We start from the raw sequence: 19340 nt of genomic DNA, 5'->3' as shown, positions 1-19340 counted from the left end.
AATTTTAACACATTGTATTGTAGAAAAAAATATATCGAACTTTGTTTTCCGTAATATTTACAACAATATTAAAAAGTATTCAAATCTTAGTGGTGGTATGTAGCTAAAAACACATATAGACATATAGACATATAGTACAGATAGTGTCTTGTGTAATTTACCATTAGCATAAATAAATTGTTGCTAAAATATAAAAATTTTCTCTAATAACAAATGAAATAAAATTGTGGCAAATTTTTTATGTGCATATTTTGAAATTAGTACTCCAATAATCTAATGAATAAACATCAGCACCATGCTTGTCATTACAAAATATAAATATTTTTCTTGAGGGGATTACATATTATTACAAATGTATTCTGTATCTTTCTTGAGTTTGAGAGAGATAGAAAGCTTTGTTCAATGCCCAAACCCCAATACATTAAGATCTACCAATTACAAAGCTTTGTACGGCGAAGCATTTTATGTCTTTCCTAAGTTTGAAGGAGGTAGAAAGCTTTCAGCATTCAAACCCCAGACATTAAAATCTACCTCTTCGATCTTCCATCTCTCTTCCAATTCTCTTTTATGGTTAGCTGATTGTTCACCGTATCTGGAAACTGTAACTCGAGTCTTCCCACTGTGTGATACGTTTATCCCATCTACGTACCTGTAATCCTCAATCACTGATTCTAAACTTGTTTCCCAAAAAATGTCGTTGTCTTCTTTGGTTCTCATCGTCAGTAATCTTGAATCTTCGAACTGAACTAAGAGACCAGATCGCTGGCTAAAATAGCCCCATATTGTGTGGTGGATAATCTCAAAGTTTGGTCCGCTTTGGGCATCACGAATTGCTGGACTTGTTTCCAATTTCAAGATGAAGCACTCTTCATCATTGATTATCTTCTCTCCTATGCATGCCGCGTCCAAAAATAAGTTAGCCGTTGCCCTTGGATCCAATCCCTAATAAATTTAATCATAATCACATTCACACCACAAGAATCCGTAAAAAAAACATATACATGTTTTTAAATTAATTATTGACAACTCTGTAAAACATTATAGGATTAATGTACCTGAAGGAAACGACGTAGAGGTCTAGGAGCACCTCTTGAAATTGGTGTCTGCTGGTTAGAGGAATGGCGCCAAGAGACCTTGCCATTGCTACCGCAAGAAACCTTGCACCCTGACACAAGAATCTCTAAACACCACAAATCGGGGTCCTTTTGCAACAAAACGAACCCTCCCATCTCTTCCGAGGTTTTCTTCACCTCAACGGTTTCACAAGTCTGGTGAAAATCTGACGCAACAATCTTTATCTGCCCAAGAACACACATACTATCCACCGCATTCAATGCTGGTTGTCCTCCCGTTGCCGCTATATACTGTTGTACTATATACTTTGCCGTTGATGCTTCCTACACCACAATCAAATAAATCAACACACGAAAACCAAACGATAAACAAACAAATGCACATAACATATATATCATAAAGCATGCATGCATTTATCTAATATTTGAGCTCGTTTACGGTTTTAGTAGTTCTGATCTGAGATTGATTGACACGTAAACATGCATGCATCTCAGATCTTAAAATTTGATTATGGAAAAAAGGTGTGTGTTCTTACAATAGAACAATCTCTGACCGGACGACGGACGGAATGACCTAATTGGACCTGAAGAGGGATAAGAGGAGAGCCAACGAGGTAAAGGAGAAAACGAAGCTCATTTAAGCGCGCTGAAACTGTAGGGGTGGATAATTTGTCTTCTGTTTGAGCCTTCATCCACGTTAACATGTTTTGCCACCGCAACGTTACGTTGCTTCCCATGGGTGTGAACATTTCTTCGGGTATTGGAATTTCAAGAACGGTCACCAACCCATCTTCTCTATCGATGTTCGGACAAAGCCTCCTCAGGGATGACTTTGCAGCTGCTTGTTTCATCAGTTTATTATGTGTGTCGGTCTCTGTCGGTGTTTTAACGTGGGTGTTTGAGAGAGAGAGAGAGAGAGAGTGTGTACGAGGAATAAGTTGATTGAAGAGGTGAGAAGAGTAAGGAAAGAGAGAAAAAGGAAGAGGGTCAGAGTCAAAGGCTAAACACATTTGTATGTTGTTGTATCTGTGGTGGGGAAACACGCACCTATTGTTGCATAAGGCTCTCCTTGCTTGTAGGATCACTGTGGCCACAAATTGTTGCTCATCATTTTTGTCATTCAATTTTCTATTTAAAGATTTAATCCATAATTTTTGGAAATATTGCTTCTATTTGTTCACCTTCTTGCATTGCGTCTATATCAATTATATAGTTATTCTCGTTTATTACTTTTCTAAGTCTTTGGTGTGTAGGTTTGCCTCCTATTGTCAATCATTCTCTATCCTTCTTAATATTTTGCATTAGAATGTGTTTTATTTTTTCATTCAAACTGTTGTGAAAAGGAAATTTCAAACACAGCCTAAATCTCTGTTTATGTAAAAGAAAAAAAGTAGAAACATTCAAATGGAAACTCGTTATATTTTCTGGGTGAATATATACGAGAGGAGGGGTGCTATTCTAATAATAATAACTGTCTCACTGATTCATCTTATCTTATTATATTAATTAAGAGAAATACTAATGAAAGAACCTTTATCATTAAATAAAATTTACTGGAATAATAAATTTAATTAATTACATTTGTTATATTTAATAAAGTGTCACTCATATATAGTTTTAATAACTTAATGAATAATTGAATATGAAATAAACTGAATATTTTATTGCTACTGGAAATCAGATATACATTATTTGATCTGCTGCTGATAAAAATATACACACTTCTCTTAAAAAAAATTCTTAACTCAACTTAAACAACTAAATACAGCCCAATAATAGCTGGTTAATTGAGGGACTTGCATTAGACTGAGACAGAGGTGTAACTCGTGGTGACAATTGAAAGGAACAAACTTTATAGACTTGGTTGACGTCTTTGAAACAGTTATTGATGCAAATTTTTTCAGATGACATGCCCCTCCAAGACTTGAGCAACAAGTTGTAAACACCCACTACACATTCTGCCCCGTTTCGGTTTCTGCAGTTGCATTCCTTTGAGACTTTTTGCTGAAAACCATCTCCATCTCTTCCAAGGCCTTGCCCTTGGTTTCGGGCAAGAAAAAGTAGAAGAAGAGCCAAGCCAGAACAGATGAACCAGCAAACAAGAAAAAGACGCCCCCAATAGTTATTGCATTATAGATTGTAATAAAAGTCATGGAAATAGTAGCATTGGTGAGTCTGTTCACTGCAACTCCTATACTTGCTCCTTGTGCTCTCAACCTCAGAGGGAAAATCTCTGAGCCATACACCCATGTCACAGGTGCAAGTCCAAGATTGAAAAATCCAACATATACGTAAGTAAACACCAAGCTGAGAACCAAGGCCCACTCCAGCTTCTCATGAGATTTCTCCACCATTGTCAAGCTGAATCCCAACAAGGTAAGGCTAAAAATCATTCCTGTAGTGCTTATAAACAAGAGGCGGCGTCTTCCAATTCTGTCAAGATAAAAAGTGGCCATTATCAAGCAAGAGACTTTTGTAACGCCTATTCCAATGGTGGCGAGCAAAAGCTTGTCCTTACTGGTAACACCAGCTTTCTTGAAGATTCTGTGACTGTATAACATAACAGCTTCAATTCCGGTGGCATGCTCAAAAAAGTGAATCCCCACTGCTGCAATCAACATCCTGCGAACAGGATAAGAAGGCCTCCAAATCAGCTCTTTCCAAACCCCTTCACCAGAGCTATTTCGAGAGCCTTTAACCATTTCCTCAGTGCAATCCTCGTCAATCCCAGCAGCACTCTTTATCTCCCTGAACCGAAGCTCGGCTTCTTCTTCACTGTCTGAAACTTGTAATAGAACGTTCTTTGCTTTTGCTAAATGGCCTTGCACCACCAACCACCTCGGAGACTCCGGCATTGCGAGAATGCCCACAGCCAAAGCAAGTGAAGGAACTGCTGCAAGACCAAGCATCAATCTCCATCCAAGCTTCAAAGGCAATTTCCCTAACAAGTAGTTCACTATGTAACCAAGTAAAATTCCAATGCCGATACAAAGCTCAGGTAGGGAAGCTACAAAGCCTCGGGCTTCAGCAGAGGAGATTTCTGCAGAATAAACCGGTGCTATCAAAAGAGCAAAACCCACTCCAACACCCGCCACACACCTTCCCGCCATTACAAGTCCGTAGTTTGGTCCATATCCCATGAGTACTGAACCAACCAAGAAAAGGATGGATGCTAAGGAAATTGTGTACCGTCGACCAATGTAATCAGCGGTCCTTCCTGCAACTAAAGACCCTACCAATGCACAAACGTTTAAGATGCCTGCAAGAACTTCTTGTTGGGTGTCACTGATTCCTAGCTCCTCCCTTATGAATATCAGTGCTCCACTCATAACTCCAGTGTCTAAAAGTCACGTTCATTTGCAATTCAGTCAGAAACACTATATTTATACTATTTTTTAGCAGATAAGACTGTGAATTCTTAAACAAAAAAATGTTAAAAAGAAAGGTTCTCCTGTGTTAAACACTAAAGTATGGTGCATTGTTTCATAGAAAAATGAAGCATATGGAGAGAGAATTGATTGATTGATCGTATAAAGAAGTACTGTTCGTGACATATTTTAATACATAGCCGGTGCATTGCCAAACAATATGGTTTGACTCTGTTTTTGATGGATAATAAATCTGTAATTAATCTAACTAAAATCCCAGTTATTGATCAAGGCTCTGAAGATTAATAAGTTTAATAAGTTGAGAGGAACTTTGGGTGTTGTAAATTATAGTAACTTTATAATTAAGGGGAATTTTCGTTTTATATATATCATTCTTAAGGGAAAGCTGTAAGTAGAATCCTGTTAATGATAACAAAATGGGTGAATTGGAAAAACAGAGAAGAATGCACAGGAAAGAATGGAAGAAATGAAATAAGTGAGAAGGAAATGAATATACCATAGCCAAATATGATGGATATCATGGAAGTGACCACCGAACATAAAACAGCATATCTTGAACCTTTGCGGTTTTGTGTACCTTGGTCCATGATGATGTTTTTGTGTTTATTCAGTTATCTTCCTTTAGATGACTAATGGGTAATAATGTACCTTCTTCAATTTGAAACCTGTTTACATTAAATATAACATCATGGCTGATTGATCAACTTCTAATGACAACCTGAAGGTGTTGCTTTATGGCAAAGCAATGTAGTAAACATATGAGTAATGGAAAACACTAGGCATTTTGATTTATTTCCAAGTAATGATGAAATTTTAACCAATTTAAAATCCATAGGGAATGATTTTTTTTTGTATGTATTATAACAAGAATAATGATACTTTGATAATATTTTAACATCGTCTACATGTCATTATGTGATTGGTCCAAAATTATTTCACAATCAATAATAATAATCATAAACACCAACATGGATCAATCATAAAATGACAAGTAAATGATGTTAAAATATTGTGAAAAAATGTTATCGAAGTATCATTATCCTTGTAACAATAGAAAAAAAAAGTAATTTTATTCATAAATAAAAGAATCATAAAATAAATATTTTATTTGTTGTAATAATTAATGTAATAAATATGATTAATTGAAAATCATAGGCATCTGATTTGCTACGAAGTAAACATGAAATTTCAACCAAAAATAGTGGTATAAACAATATCACTACTAAATATATTAAATAGTGTATCACTGCCATATATAGAAAAAGTTGTTCATATCCAGAGGGGAGCTTATGGTATTGAGATTTGAGCATGAAACAAAATCTGAAACTGAATCAATGTACTGATAACTAAAATAATTTAAAAATTATAAAAATGAATGTAATTATTATGCATAACAATCTAAAATTGAATGAGGTAATATTACACGACTGAGCAGAACCAAATCATTCCTTCAAATAACACAACATCAATGGAGTGTGGTTTGGTTTCGACACATATTGAGTTTGATTGTGCTGAAAATTTTGAACACTTTTGATAAAAGCAGGTGATGAAGCTTTTATGTTTGTATTTGATAATAGAAAGTACACATGCGTTGTTAACAGAGACTTAACTTCAGAAGCATTATCAATGTAAAATATACATATACAGAGTGATTCAATCATGAAAGAAGAGTGAATTGCACCTTTTCTCTGAACAAAAAAACAGGTCGTCAACGGATTAGTCTTTGTTCTTCATGTAAATAGCACTGTTGTCATTCATGCATGAGGATTGGTAAGATAAGAAGAGAATGATGCTCTTTAATAGGCTGAAGAGAATAGATCCGCAAGAGTGTAGGATTAGGATGTTGAAGATTTCAGCTCAGGTTTTAACTGATATGGTAAGAAATAGAATATATCCGTTTACCAACTGAATCGGACATAACAAATCAAAAGTATTATCCATAACATAATAACTACCTAAAACAACTGAATTCTATTATGTCTTGAGAGCCTCACAATTAAAATCAGTTGCTATATATAATCAATATTTACAACTATTACCTATAGTTAGTTAATATTTTTAAAAATTAATGAGAGTTAATAAATTTTAGATAATGGTATAAAAATATTAATTTATAAGAATATATTAAATTACATATGATCTTATCGAGATTTTGACTATGAATTTATTTATAACAAAATTTTAACGGTTACTTAAAAGTTTTGGCTGATCGAAATGGAATTTCGTATTCAATTTTTTTTTATAAATATAGTAAATACGAGGGATAATTTATATTATTTGTATTTAAGATCTATGGTTAATTATATGTATATGTTGTTCCAATAAATATATACTTGAGCTTTTCTAGAATAAAAAAAGTTTGACCGAAACAAACATAATATATGAATTTAATTCTTTTAAGAATTTTGACGACATTATAATTTACATGTTACTTTCATCTATTTGCTTTATAAAATAAAATGAACACTCTCATTTCTACCCATTTCTACTTTACACTTTGTACAATACTAATAAAACTATATCTTTATTAAAAAATAAAAAATAATTTTAAAAAATTAAATCTATATATATATATAATTCTCGTGTTCACGTTTATCTTTCTAATTGACATTTTTTTAAAAACTTAATATCATTGTTTGGTTCTATTTTTGTTAGTTTTGTTCTATATGAAATTCATTATTTTTGAATGTTCTTTAAATCGTAATTTATGTTCATATAGTTAATAACACACATTGTTCAAGTCAGTCATCAGGAATAAGTTGTCATATAATAATACTCAGAGTAGTTGCATCATCATCTTGTCGCATCATCGTCATATTCCCCAAATTAAAAATTCTAATTTATGTAGATTTTTATGATTTAATGGAAAATGATAAAGGAGTTTCACTCCTTTACAAATGGTTTTACATCATTAATGGAGATTGAACAAGTTTAGTAGTGTCATTTAGGATTTTACATGTTTTTACGGAAGAGACGTGATTTCGCGCGAATTGGGGTTCTTCGTATAATAAACAGTAAACACATATATCCTGACCAGTTAAAAAAAAGATTAGTGGGGTCTTGCGTCAATCCTTGTGTGTTGCGTCATGAGCAATTAGGACTAATTCAACTCTCTAAGGATCCTCTTTCTTTTCTCTCGAACTGTAATCAGCAACACTTGTATTTTAGTAGTGGATTAGCAAGGCCCAGTTAAAATCATGTTTTGGGGGTTTTACTCTAGCCACATGCTCATGTTGGTGCAAAATACCTTAAAATATTATGACATTAATATATATTATATTTAATGCTAGTACACAAACATTCTCTCTCTGATACTGATACTGTATCACCACACTTACACATTCTGCCTCAGATCAGTTTCGGCAGATACATTTCTACTATAGTTTTTGCTGAAAACCATCTCCATCTCTTCCAAGGCCTTGCCCTTGGTTTCAGGCAGGAAAAAGTAGAAGAAGAACAAAGCCAGTATAGATATACCAGCAAACATGAAAAAAGCACCTCCTATGGTGAGTGTTTTGTAGATTGAAATGAAACTCATGGCAATTGCAGCATTCATAACTCTGTTAACTGCAACTCCTATACTCACTCCTTGTGCTCTCAACTTGAGAGGAAAAATCTCTGAGCTGTACACCCATGTGACAGGTCCAAGTCCCATATTAAAGGAAGCAACAAATGAGTAAGTAGCCACTATGCTGAGGGTCAAGGCCCATAAGAGCTTTTCCTGGGAAATCTGAACCATGGTCAAGCTGAATCCTAATACTGCAAGACTACAAACCATTCCTCCAGTACTTGAAAGCAAGAGGCGTCTTCTCCCAACTCTGTCAAGAAAAAATGTAGCTATGGTCGAAAAAATGATTTTTGTAACGCCTACTCCAATGGTTGTGAGCAGAAGCTTGTCCTTACTGGTAACACCTGCTTTCTTAAAGATTCTTGGACTGTAGAGCATCACAGCTTCAATTCCAGTAGCATGCTGAAAAAAGTGAACCCCCACAGCTGCAAGCAGCATCCACCGAACCGAAGAAGAGGGTCTCACAAGCAACTCTTTCCAAACCCCTTCACCATTGTTCTTTTGTGCTAGCTTAACTGTTTCTTCAGGGCAATTCTCGTCAATTATCCCAGCAGCAATCTTTATTTCCTTGAACCGAAGCTCAGCTTCTTGTTCGGTATTTGAAACTTTCAACAAAACTTTCTTGGCTTTTCCCAAATGGCCTTGCACCACCAACCACCTTGGAGACTCGGGCATTACGAGAATGCCTAAAGCCAGAACAAGTGAAGGAACTGCTGCAATACCAAGCATCAATCTCCACCCAACCTTCAAACTCAACTTACCTAAGAAATAGTTTGCAACGTAACCAAGTAAAATTCCAATACCAATACCAAGCTCAGGGAGGGAAGCTAGAAAGCCTCGGGATTTAGCAGAGGAGATTTCTGCAGAATAAACAGGCGCTATCATAAGGGCAAAACCCACGCCAATTCCAGCAACACACCTTCCCAGTATAAGAATTGCGTAGTTTGGACCATATCCCATGAGAATTGAACCAGTCATGAAAAGGAAAGAGGCTACAGAGATTGTGTAGCGTCGACCGAAGTAATCACAGGCTCTTCCTGCAGCTAAAGAACCTACCAGTGCACAAAGGTTTAAGATGCCTGCAAGAATTTCTTGTCGGGTGTCGCTGGTTCCAAACTCCTCCTTTATGAATATCATGGCTCCACTCATAACACCGGTATCTGAAATTATGTACACAGGTATCAAACTTTTAGCTAGGCCCAGCCATGAATGCCACATAATTTAGCATTCAATATATACCAACCAAGTGATTTTAACAATATTTTTTTATTTTAGGTTCAAAAGAATAATCTTTATATGCGATTCCTCTGATAAATACTACATGAGCGTTAAACATAATTAATAAACACTAATTTGAAATATCTCTGTAACAGATGTAGAGTATGCTGTTTTGCAGATAAAAGAAAGTAGTAAATTGAATATTACCATATCCAAATATAATGGATATCATGGAAGCGACTAAAACACATGCAAAAGCATATTTGTTAAACTGCTCTTTTTCTCCACGTATCTCCATGACATGTACTCTCTCTATGAAGGTTATCACGCTTTTTCTCTCGTGTCTTGAATTGGAACACGAGTCTGAGCGCTAGCCAAAACAACTATATGCTCTTCTTAATTCTTTTTGCCTGTTTATATAGAAGAAGAAGACACTGACGCAGCTCCTCTTCTTATTGGATGAATAGCGAAAGTTGGGTCTGATGGGTCTCACCACTCTAGACCAGAAGATACTTGATAAATTGGGATTGCAAGGTTAAAAATTTAGAGAAATATTTGTTAAAAAAAAATATAAATAACACACACTATGATAAAACTCCATTTTCAGTCTGGTGATTTTCACACTCTTTAAAATTTGAAGATTTTCATTCAACTTTGACACTCTTTAAAATTTTGATACTCTCTAAAAAAATGTAAATAGAAAATTAGGTCAAATAAAAAAAATAAAAACTAAAAACAAAATATTAATTTACTCAAAATAAACAGTTATTTAATTTATTTTTATCTTAAAGCAGCAAAACAATACTTTATCTAAATAATAAAAATTATTAATTTTTATTTTATATCTATCGAACTAATATTAGTGGTGCAAACTAATAAAATAAAACTTAAACAAAATTACCAGTAATATATTTAAGTTTATCTATTACAGTATTAGTCTTTTTCATTTATGTTTGAAAAAAATAGTTCTAAACTAAAATAGAGGGTATATAAGGTTATCTCTTTTTATAATTTTCTATGTTGAAAAGTCATAGGATAGGATGTGTTTTGGAAGTATGTTTGATGTAAATTTTATAATTTTATAATAGATTGACAAGATGAGGATGAAGAGTAGTCAGAGTGTGTTATTTAATTTCTTATAAACTAGCTTTAAATTTATATTTATATATGGATTGATTTTGATTTGTGTGTTTATTAAAAGAAATTAGAGACTTGAGAAAAAAATAAAAAACATTTTTAAGTTTAGAATAGATTCAACTTTAAAAATAATTTAGACACTAAAAATTTAAATTTAACTTAATCTTAAAAAATTATATTATTAACTGGAGGTTTATTTGTTATATATTATTATTTAATTTAATCTCTAATTGATATAAAATTTTTAATATAATTTTACAGTAGAAAGCATTATGCATTCATGTGAAAAAAATATAAAATGAAAGAATTGAGAAGGATCTAAAGTGACATAACATGTTTAAATCTCGAATATGATAAACTCTGAATTATTTTATAAATTCTTAAGATAATGAAATTTTAAAATTCACTTAAATTCAATTTAACAAAAACAAAACTTAAACTCATTATTAAATCATTTTATTCTAATCAGAATTTAGATTTATCATGTCATTTATCATTAACTTTTTAACACTCAAACTCCATATTCAAACTCAATATTCGACATAAACAAATTGTGTTGAAAATCTCTTTAGAAATAAAATATAAAAATAAAAATTATCACACACATATATAAATTCATATCCTTTAATTAAATTTTGAAATAGACATTAAGGATTTTATATCATACTCAAATATTCATGTAATAACATCTTAATAATATGTAATGTTACTAAAAATAACTTATCAATAAAATATATCATTCTACAACTATAAATTCATATTATTTATATAAGTGATTAAATTTGTATTAAAAAATTATATTAATAAAATAATTAAATAGTAAATATTTAGTGAAGAACGTGGAATTAGAAGATCCTGCCTTGGTACTTGCAATTTTCCACCACAAACAGAACGTGGCTTTTGGACGTTTCCATATGTCAACGAGGTAACAGATATAGCACAGCACTTTTCCTGTTCATAAGCTTAGGAAAGAGACTTTACATAATTATGGAGCCAAAATAATTATTGTTTGAAACTTAGTTTCGCACTAATGACTAATATTTATCCAAATCCGAAGATGAATTCACACCAAGAAACAAAGATAAAACACAACTTTCATAACAAAGATTATGTGTAACATGTGTTTGCTTTACTTTCACTTATAAAAAAGATCGTGCTTTACACATCTCAAAGGAATATATCAATATTATATTTGTTGTAGTTCAGGTTTAGCAATCATTTTTTTTTTCATAAATATAGTCGTGTTTAGTTGACAACAATTTCTCGAATATATACAATTATCTTTTTTAGAAGATTCTCAAGAAAAGAAAAAGAAAATATTTCTAAACAAAAAATGGATGCTTATTTAATAATGTTAAGGGTCTCTTAATTTTTCATCAATTTAATTAAGTTCTTTTTAAAAAAGTTAAATAAATATGGTTTTTCATTATCAAGTGTTATTTATTGATATCCAAATATTTGGAGATTTATGTGGATTCGGGATTTGATAAAAAAAATGAGAAGTTTAGTAAAAACTTAAAATTGAATTCGAAAGATTTTATAAGATGCAGATTAGTGTAAGAAGAGGGGGAGAATTAAATTCTTCCAGGTAATTTTTTATGTTTTCCATTAGGGCGTTTTTAGTACAAGATCAGTTAATAATTCAATTTTTAAAAATGAAGTAGAAATGAATTTTAGGCAAATGAATTGATTGCCAAAGTTATTTGATTTTTATAAAAATAAATTTATAATTTATCCACCACTGCTAGCTTTTTAGGATTTCCTTCAAAATATGAGAATTGCGAAGCATGCATCATCATGCACTCACGTAATTCTACTAAACTTTTTAATATTATTCTATTTATGAAAGATTTAATTCGTAAGAATGGCCTCAATTACACTTTATGCGTTCTCCACTTGTGGCTCCATTTTCCATGACGGTGCTTTTGCATCAAACTTTTTAGTTTACACAACACTTGGTCAAACTGACGTAAAAAATTTCATCACCTTAATGAGATCATATATATATATATATATATATATATATATATATATATATATATACACAGGAATACTGGAAAGATATTTACTATCTTTAATTAATATTTTTTAAAAATATCTCATTGCCTTGTTATTAAATATCTTTAAAATATCAATAACAGTACCTATGTTGATTTACACTGTTTTTTCCTTATTTTTAATTATACTAAACAAATATCTTTAATGTCTTGTTCACAAATATCTTTAATGTCTTGTTCCCAGCTGATGCCGTATAAAAAACCAAATTGGTCATATTTCTTTCACTTGTGAAGTAATAATTTTTTTAGTTTTTACTTTTAATCTCAATATTTTTTTATCGTCAAAAACTTTTAAACTCAATTATAATTATTTTAGTTTTTTTATAGTATTTTTATCAATAATTAATACATTTATATCAAAAAATATGACACTCGAGTACTGACGAAGGCGGAGAGTGATCATCGGTGCAAGAGGCACGAAGTGCAAGAGACACAAACAAAAAGCGGCTCCTGGCAGGCTTCCAGTGGAAGAGACACATGGATGAATCGAACATACACCGGAATGAGAGAGATCTAGAGACTATACAGTTGTTGAAGGATAGTTTAAAGGGATTGATTTGGCTACTCATATCATCAAAATGCATTTGTTTTTCGGTAGCATAACTCATAAGAATTCCTCTAAAATAAAAAATATTTTTATAAAAGATATATATCGTTTTATAATTTTAACAAGTGTTAGTTTAGAAAGAAAATAATGTTTAATAACTAGTCCCACACACAGAATAAAGAAGTTGGCTTATGATATTTTTTGGAAAGTTAAAAAGATGAAGAATAAAATCAAATCCATTAGTGGCTATAACTTTTCTTTTTATTTGAACTTTTTCCAATTATAAAAAAATAAAAAGATATTTTGTTAAGAATTTTAAACCTCATTGAGTTTTCATATAAATGGTCCAAAAAAGAGTAAAAATTGTCTTATGCATTAGGTATAGGAGAGAGAATGATGGGAAATGAAGTCTCTTTCAAAATAATATATCTAAAGAGTTAAATATTTTTTTTCTTAAATTATCAGACAAAACTATATTATTTTTAAATTACACTAAGTTATAAAGTATATCGCGTCGTAATTTATAAAAAGTTATGTAAAAATCTTATTTAAAATTACGTGTAAAACTTAATATATTTTATCTAAGATTTCAGGACATCAAACGTGTATTAACACTTAAAGAAAGCTTAACAATTATAAGTTTGTAAGTTAGGTAATCTGACATTATTTTTCTTTATCTAACACATAAATTGATCTTTCTTTCATTTTGGATTTTGATTACTATCAGATTTGAATAAATAAATTGTGTCTTACTTACTCAGTTATCACAACATAAAAACTCTGAATGGAAAGAGAGAAAATATATAACAACTTATCAACAACCATAATGCTTCATGATTCTGAATTTCTTAATACATAGCTAGCGACAAAGCAACCGAAGGTTGGTATGGGGCTTCATTTGTATCTCCAACTTAGAATTTTTCTCAAAGATAGTCTCCATATCTTCTAATAATCTTCCTTTAGTTTCGGGCAAGGTATAGTAGAACCACAAAGCAAAAGCATTGATAGCAGCAAACAGAAAGAAAATCCCACCCATTGTAGTTGCTTTATAAATTGAAATGAAGCTTGTAACCACTATCACAGTTGTAATTCTGTTCAGAACCACACATAAACCAAGACCTTGAGCTCTGAACCTAAGGGGTAATATCTCAGAGCTATAAACCCATGTAACTGGTCCTATCCCAATAGACATAAAACCCACAAAGAAGTAGGTAAGAATAATGGTAAAACTCGATGCCCACACTAGTTTTTCCTTTGAATGTTCTACTATGCTCAAGCAAAAACCCAACCCTAATAGGCTGACAACAACACCTGTTGCACTAATCAGCAAAAGAATCCTCCTCCCAAATTTATCCAACAAAAACATCGATGTCAATGAAGATACAACTTTGCTTACTCCCATGCCGACAGTGGCTAGCATGAGCTTGCTCTTGTTAGTGATTCCTGTTCTCTGAAAAACCCTTGGACTGTATAAATAAATACCCCCACTTCCACCAATCCGTAGGAACAAATGAAGTCCAATGGCTGCAATTAACATCCTACGAACAGAAGGTGAAGCATTACAAAACAATTCTTTTAGAGCTCCTTCACCGCTGCGAGTTTTCTTTGGAACCTCCACCGTGTCTTGGGTGCAGTTTTCATCAATTCCAACAACACCTTTTATTTCTCTCAGCCTGTGTTCGGCTTCCTCCTTTGTATTAGAAACCAGCAGAAGCACTTTCCTTGCCTCACCTACACGTCCTTGCATGACTAACCACCTAGGAGACTCTACCAGTTTTAACATGAGAATGATAAGAACAAGTGAAGGGATTGAAGGAACAGCCACCATCATTCTCCATCCAAGTCTCAGTGACAATTTTTCAAAGAAATAGTTTGCCATGTAGCCTAGCAAGAGTCCTATGTTGAGGGAAACTTGCGGGAGAGAGGTAAAAAAGCCTCTGGAAGAAGGAGGTGAAATCTCTGCACTGTAAACCGATGCTACTACCAATGCAAAACCCACACCAATTCCAAGAATGCAATTACCAATCATTAAGATTAGATAGGATGCGCCATAGCCCATCAGAACAGTGCCCAACAAAAAGGCGAAGGAGGCGAGAATGATGGTATAGCGGCGACCTATGTAATCAGATGTTCTTCCTGCAACCAAACTACTTGGTAGTGCACATAAATGTAACATGCCTGCTAGGATTTGTATTTCAAAGTCACTGATTTCAAGATCTTCTTGAATGAATATAAGTGCTCCGCTCATCACTCCTGACACTAAAGAATAATTGGTTATTGATAACTTTCTAACACCTATTTTTCTCAGAATCCTTCACCCTTTTATTTATGTAAAAAAAAACATTTTTTATTTATTTATAAGTGATTAGATATAGACAATGGATAGTTTACTGTACACACTCACCATAACCAAATATAGCAGAGACAGTAGAGGCAGCTAACACAGAGGCACAAGCATAGTTGTTAAGCTTTCTATGAGTGTCCTCGTTTTCCATGAACTTGTTGGCGGTTTGCCTTTGTATCTTCTGAGGATATTTTAAAATCTTACTCTGATAAGTGTTCAAAATCGAGTATGGTGATCTTTACGTAGATTCAGTAAAAAATAATAATTTGCATAATTCCATGACATGAATAGTGTTTTGTCTTTTCTTTTCTTTAGCAAGCAAGTGTTGCTTCATAATCTGAGACGTTGTATTTTATGAAAAATATCATAATAAATTAGTATATATATCATTGTAAAAGCTGCCTCTCTGAACGCTAGTTTTTTTATAAAATTTTATGGAAACAAACAACTCTTTCGAACTCGTATAGGATGAGATTTTGTAGGGATACTTCATGGTCTTATAGGTGAACGATGTGATAAACTCAATTTTTTTTTATTTATAAAAAACTTTAAAGTGATTAAAGGGTATAAGAAAATATGAACTCCTTACAAAAATAAATATTGCAAAACTTTTGTGATAGAAAATGGATGATAACATTCATTTTTATCTATTTTTCTATTTATTGTTATGAATAAACTAACTCTTTTTTAGTTTTTATCTTGTTTTGTTTTTAGATTTAGTGTTAAATGGGGCTCGCTCACTATCAAATGGTTTATTTTACGTGGTTCTAAGGTGAATGATAATCAAGTTACTAATATTCAGTTGAGGACAAAGTTTATTTATTACATTTAGTTTGGGAGTTTTCTTACGACACAATGACTTGGACTAAATTAATGTGTATTTGATTTTTTAACTTTAAGTTAATGTGTATTTGATTTTTTAACTTTAAGTGTCAGAAATATATATTATTTAAATCATTTTCAATTTGATATGGTATTATGGATGTATATGATATTGTTTTTGAAAATATTTTTTGGATACTAGACAAGAGTGATTGTATTAATCTTCACAATAATGGTTGGTGTTTTGATTTTGTAGATCTAAATTGGTTAGAATTTTTTATTTTAACATAATAAGATTATACTTTGTTGTTAGTTTAATCTGGACAAATTATTACTAGAACTTTTTTTAAAAAGTACAAAAAGTTTTACTCTTTTGGGATGAAATGTGTGGATTTGAGAAAATTTAGTTGGATGAGGTACCATTATCTAAAACTTTGGTTCTTTGAAAGTTATTGTATGCCTATTGATTTGAAAGTTAAAAAAATGAGTGGTTTTATGCTTTATGTATCTTTGTATGGTAATAATGTTGAATCTTTCTCTAATTTGTTCTTTCATTGTTTTATTGCAACACTGTTGTGGGCATGATTGAAGGAAGTTTTTCATAATTTGTAACTTTCCTTTTTGGATTTGGTTGTTTAGTTTATAAAGTCTCCTTGTAGTAATTTGTTTAAAGTGATTAAAACAATTGTTATTACAGTAGTTATTTGGATTTGAAAAATGATAAATCATAGTAGATTTCAAGATCCAATTGTTATTTTTTTGTTATTTTCCAAATTAAGAAATTAGTGTGTATCACTGAAAATGAATCTAAAAAGCACGTGGTAATATTATCTTTGACTTTTTGATGATGAAATTTTTCAATATTCAAACAATAGAAAGGAAGATAGTTTCATTTATGAAAATAATATGATAAATTCTATCTGTGAATTGGCTCTAGGTGAACACTCATGGTGCAAGTAGGCATTGTAATCTCTTGAGAGGCAATGTCATCATGAGTGGTTCATGTTACATTAAGCAAAATTCAAGCCAAAACATGATATAGACGGCATACCAACAGGATACAGCCCTAGCCTGGAAAGGAAAACATGTGGGTCATCTCTTATGGTGAATGGTGAATGACTGTTAATTATAACTTGTAACTAACATGAAAATCTTAATGAAAACAATAACAGAAAATTAAGAATTGCTTGTCAACCAACAATAATCAATCTTGGGTTTCGAGAGCTCGTTGGACAGGGAGGCTTCATCTGTGTCTCTTGCTTAGAATTTCTTTCAAAGACAGTCTCCATATCTTCTAATGAACTTCCTTTAGTTTCAGGCAAAGTGGTATAGAAAAACAAAGCCACAATATTAATACCCGAATACACAAAGAAAGTCCCACCCATTGTTATGGCTTTATAAATCGATATGAAACTTGTAACCACCGCCACAGTAAAAATTCTGTTCACAATCACGCATATACTAAGGCCTTGTGCTCTGAACCTAAGAGGAAATATCTCGGAGCTATAAACCCATGTCACTGGTGCTATTCCAATAGACATAGAAGCCACAAAGATGTAGGTAAGAATAATGGTCAAATATTGTGCCCAAAGTAGTTTTTCTTTGGACTTTTCCACTATGGTCAAGCAAACAGCTAACCCAGACATGGTCACACTCAAACCTACAGCACTAATCAGCAAGAGAATCTTCCTCCCAAATTTATCCGACAAGAATATTGATATCAATGAAAAAACAACTTTGCTCACTCCTATACCAACATTGGCAAGCATGAGTGTGCTTTTATCAGTGATTCCTGTTCTCTCAAACACCCTTGGACCATACAATAAAATAACCGCACTTCCACCAAGCCTCAGGAACAAATGAAGTCCAACTGCTGAAAACAGTATTCTGCGTACAGCAGGTGAAGCTTTACAAAACAACTCCTTCAGAGCTCCTTTTCCGCTGCTAGTTTTCTTTGGAACCTCCACAATGTCTAGGGTGCAATTTCCATCAATTCCAACAACATTTTTTATTTCCCTCAACCTTTGTTCAGCTTCTTCCTTCGCATTAGAGACTAGTAAAAGCACTTTTCTGGCCTCACCGACACGTCCTTGCATGACTAACCACCTTGGAGACTCTACCAGATTTACCATGATCAGGATTAGGCAAAGTGAAGGAACTGCAGGAACAGCCACCATCAACCTCCACCCAAGTCTCAGTGACAATTTTTCCAAGAAATAGTTTGACAAGTATCCAAGCAAGAATCCTGTGTTGACGGCAAGTGTTGGGAGAGAGGTAAAAAAGCCTCTGGAAGAAGGAGGTGAAATCTCTGCACTATATAGTGGTGCTACAACCATTGCAAAACTCACACCAACTCCAACTATACAATTTCCAATCATTAAGATTGCGTAAGGTTGGCCATACCCCATTAGAATTGAACCTAATAAGAAGGCGATGCAAGCTAAAATGATGGTGTAGCGACGACCTATATGATCAGCTATTCTTCCTGCGATCAAGCTACCTGGTAGCCCACACAAATGTGACATACCTACCAGAAGTTGTATTTGTAGGTCACTGATTCCAAGATCTTCTTGAATGAATATCTGTGCTCCACTCATCACTCCTGTGACTAAAGAATAATACATAGTTTTTTAAGCTCATATAATTCGTTTGGTTCATGAAAAATTGCAACAATATTAGTTCTGAAAAAAAAAACATTGAGACATCAATGTTTGAGATAAAGTACATTTTATGCACTCACCATAACCAAACATAGCAGAAACAATACAGGCAGCAAGCACAGAGGCACAGGCATACTTGTTGACTCTTCTATGGCTGTCGCCGTTTTCCATGAACAGTTGTCCTTTTGTGTTTTTATCTTCCGAAGGCATTGTTAATTTTGATCTGAAAAGGGTTCAAAAGTTAGTCATAATCTTTACGTAGACTATAATATCTATGTTTCTAAGAGTCTGTGATGTGACACGAATTGTTTATTACTTTATATATTATTTTCTTTAAGCAAGCAATTGTTTTTTCATTCCTTTAGAGGTTGTATTTGATATATAAGAAATTGCCATATATTATTATCGTCGTTGTAAAAGGCCTCCTCTTTAACGCAGTATAAAACTCAGAAATAATCCTTAGACAGAAAGCAAATGAAAAAAATCTCTACCCTTTGAATTTGCTAGAGTTGCAAAAGCATTTTC

General features: G+C 32.8%; 5 protein-coding genes across 5 annotated transcripts; all 5 read right to left on the bottom strand.

The window, feature by feature from the left end:
- Positions 1-462: 462 nt before the first annotated feature.
- Positions 463-1924, bottom strand: LOC108334800 (uncharacterized). The gene is made up of 3 exons (XM_017570736.1): positions 1610-1924; positions 1056-1397; positions 463-942 (listed from the first exon to the last, which is right to left on the bottom strand). Exons 1-3 carry the CDS (start codon positions 1922-1924, stop codon positions 463-465), a joined length of 1137 nt encoding a protein of 378 aa, XP_017426225.1.
- An 854-nt stretch (positions 1925-2778) lies between these two features.
- LOC108334799 (probable polyol transporter 6) lies at positions 2779-6219 on the bottom strand. Its single transcript, XM_017570735.2, has 3 exons — positions 6144-6219; positions 4959-5127; positions 2779-4413 (listed from the first exon to the last, which is right to left on the bottom strand). Exons 2-3 carry the CDS (start codon positions 5047-5049, stop codon positions 3023-3025), a joined length of 1482 nt encoding a protein of 493 aa, XP_017426224.1. The 5' UTR covers positions 5050-5127; positions 6144-6219; the 3' UTR covers positions 2779-3022.
- Positions 6220-7710: 1491 nt separating this feature from the next.
- Positions 7711-9615, bottom strand: LOC108334798 (probable polyol transporter 6). Its single transcript, XM_017570734.2, has 2 exons — positions 9456-9615; positions 7711-9190 (listed from the first exon to the last, which is right to left on the bottom strand). The coding sequence occupies exons 1-2, from the start codon at positions 9544-9546 to the stop codon at positions 7797-7799; spliced, it is 1485 nt and encodes a 494-aa protein (XP_017426223.1). The 5' UTR covers positions 9547-9615; the 3' UTR covers positions 7711-7796.
- A 4155-nt stretch (positions 9616-13770) lies between these two features.
- Positions 13771-15583, bottom strand: LOC108334797 (probable polyol transporter 6). Its single transcript, XM_017570731.2, has 2 exons — positions 15394-15583; positions 13771-15248 (listed from the first exon to the last, which is right to left on the bottom strand). Exons 1-2 carry the CDS (start codon positions 15482-15484, stop codon positions 13849-13851), a joined length of 1491 nt encoding a protein of 496 aa, XP_017426220.1. The 5' UTR covers positions 15485-15583; the 3' UTR covers positions 13771-13848.
- A 1446-nt stretch (positions 15584-17029) lies between these two features.
- On the bottom strand, positions 17030-19091 carry LOC108334796 (probable polyol transporter 6). Its single transcript, XM_017570730.2, has 2 exons — positions 18896-19091; positions 17030-18763 (listed from the first exon to the last, which is right to left on the bottom strand). Exons 1-2 carry the CDS (start codon positions 19023-19025, stop codon positions 17346-17348), a joined length of 1548 nt encoding a protein of 515 aa, XP_017426219.1. The 5' UTR covers positions 19026-19091; the 3' UTR covers positions 17030-17345.
- Between the last annotated feature and the right edge of the window lie 249 nt (positions 19092-19340).

This window comes from Vigna angularis, chromosome 10 (assembly GCF_016808095.1).
Source record: "Vigna angularis cultivar LongXiaoDou No.4 chromosome 10, ASM1680809v1, whole genome shotgun sequence".
In the NCBI taxonomy this organism is placed as follows: Eukaryota; Viridiplantae; Streptophyta; class Magnoliopsida; order Fabales; family Fabaceae; genus Vigna; species Vigna angularis.
Note: the sequence above shows the minus strand (reverse complement) of the source record. Positions and strands in the feature narration are given on the sequence as shown.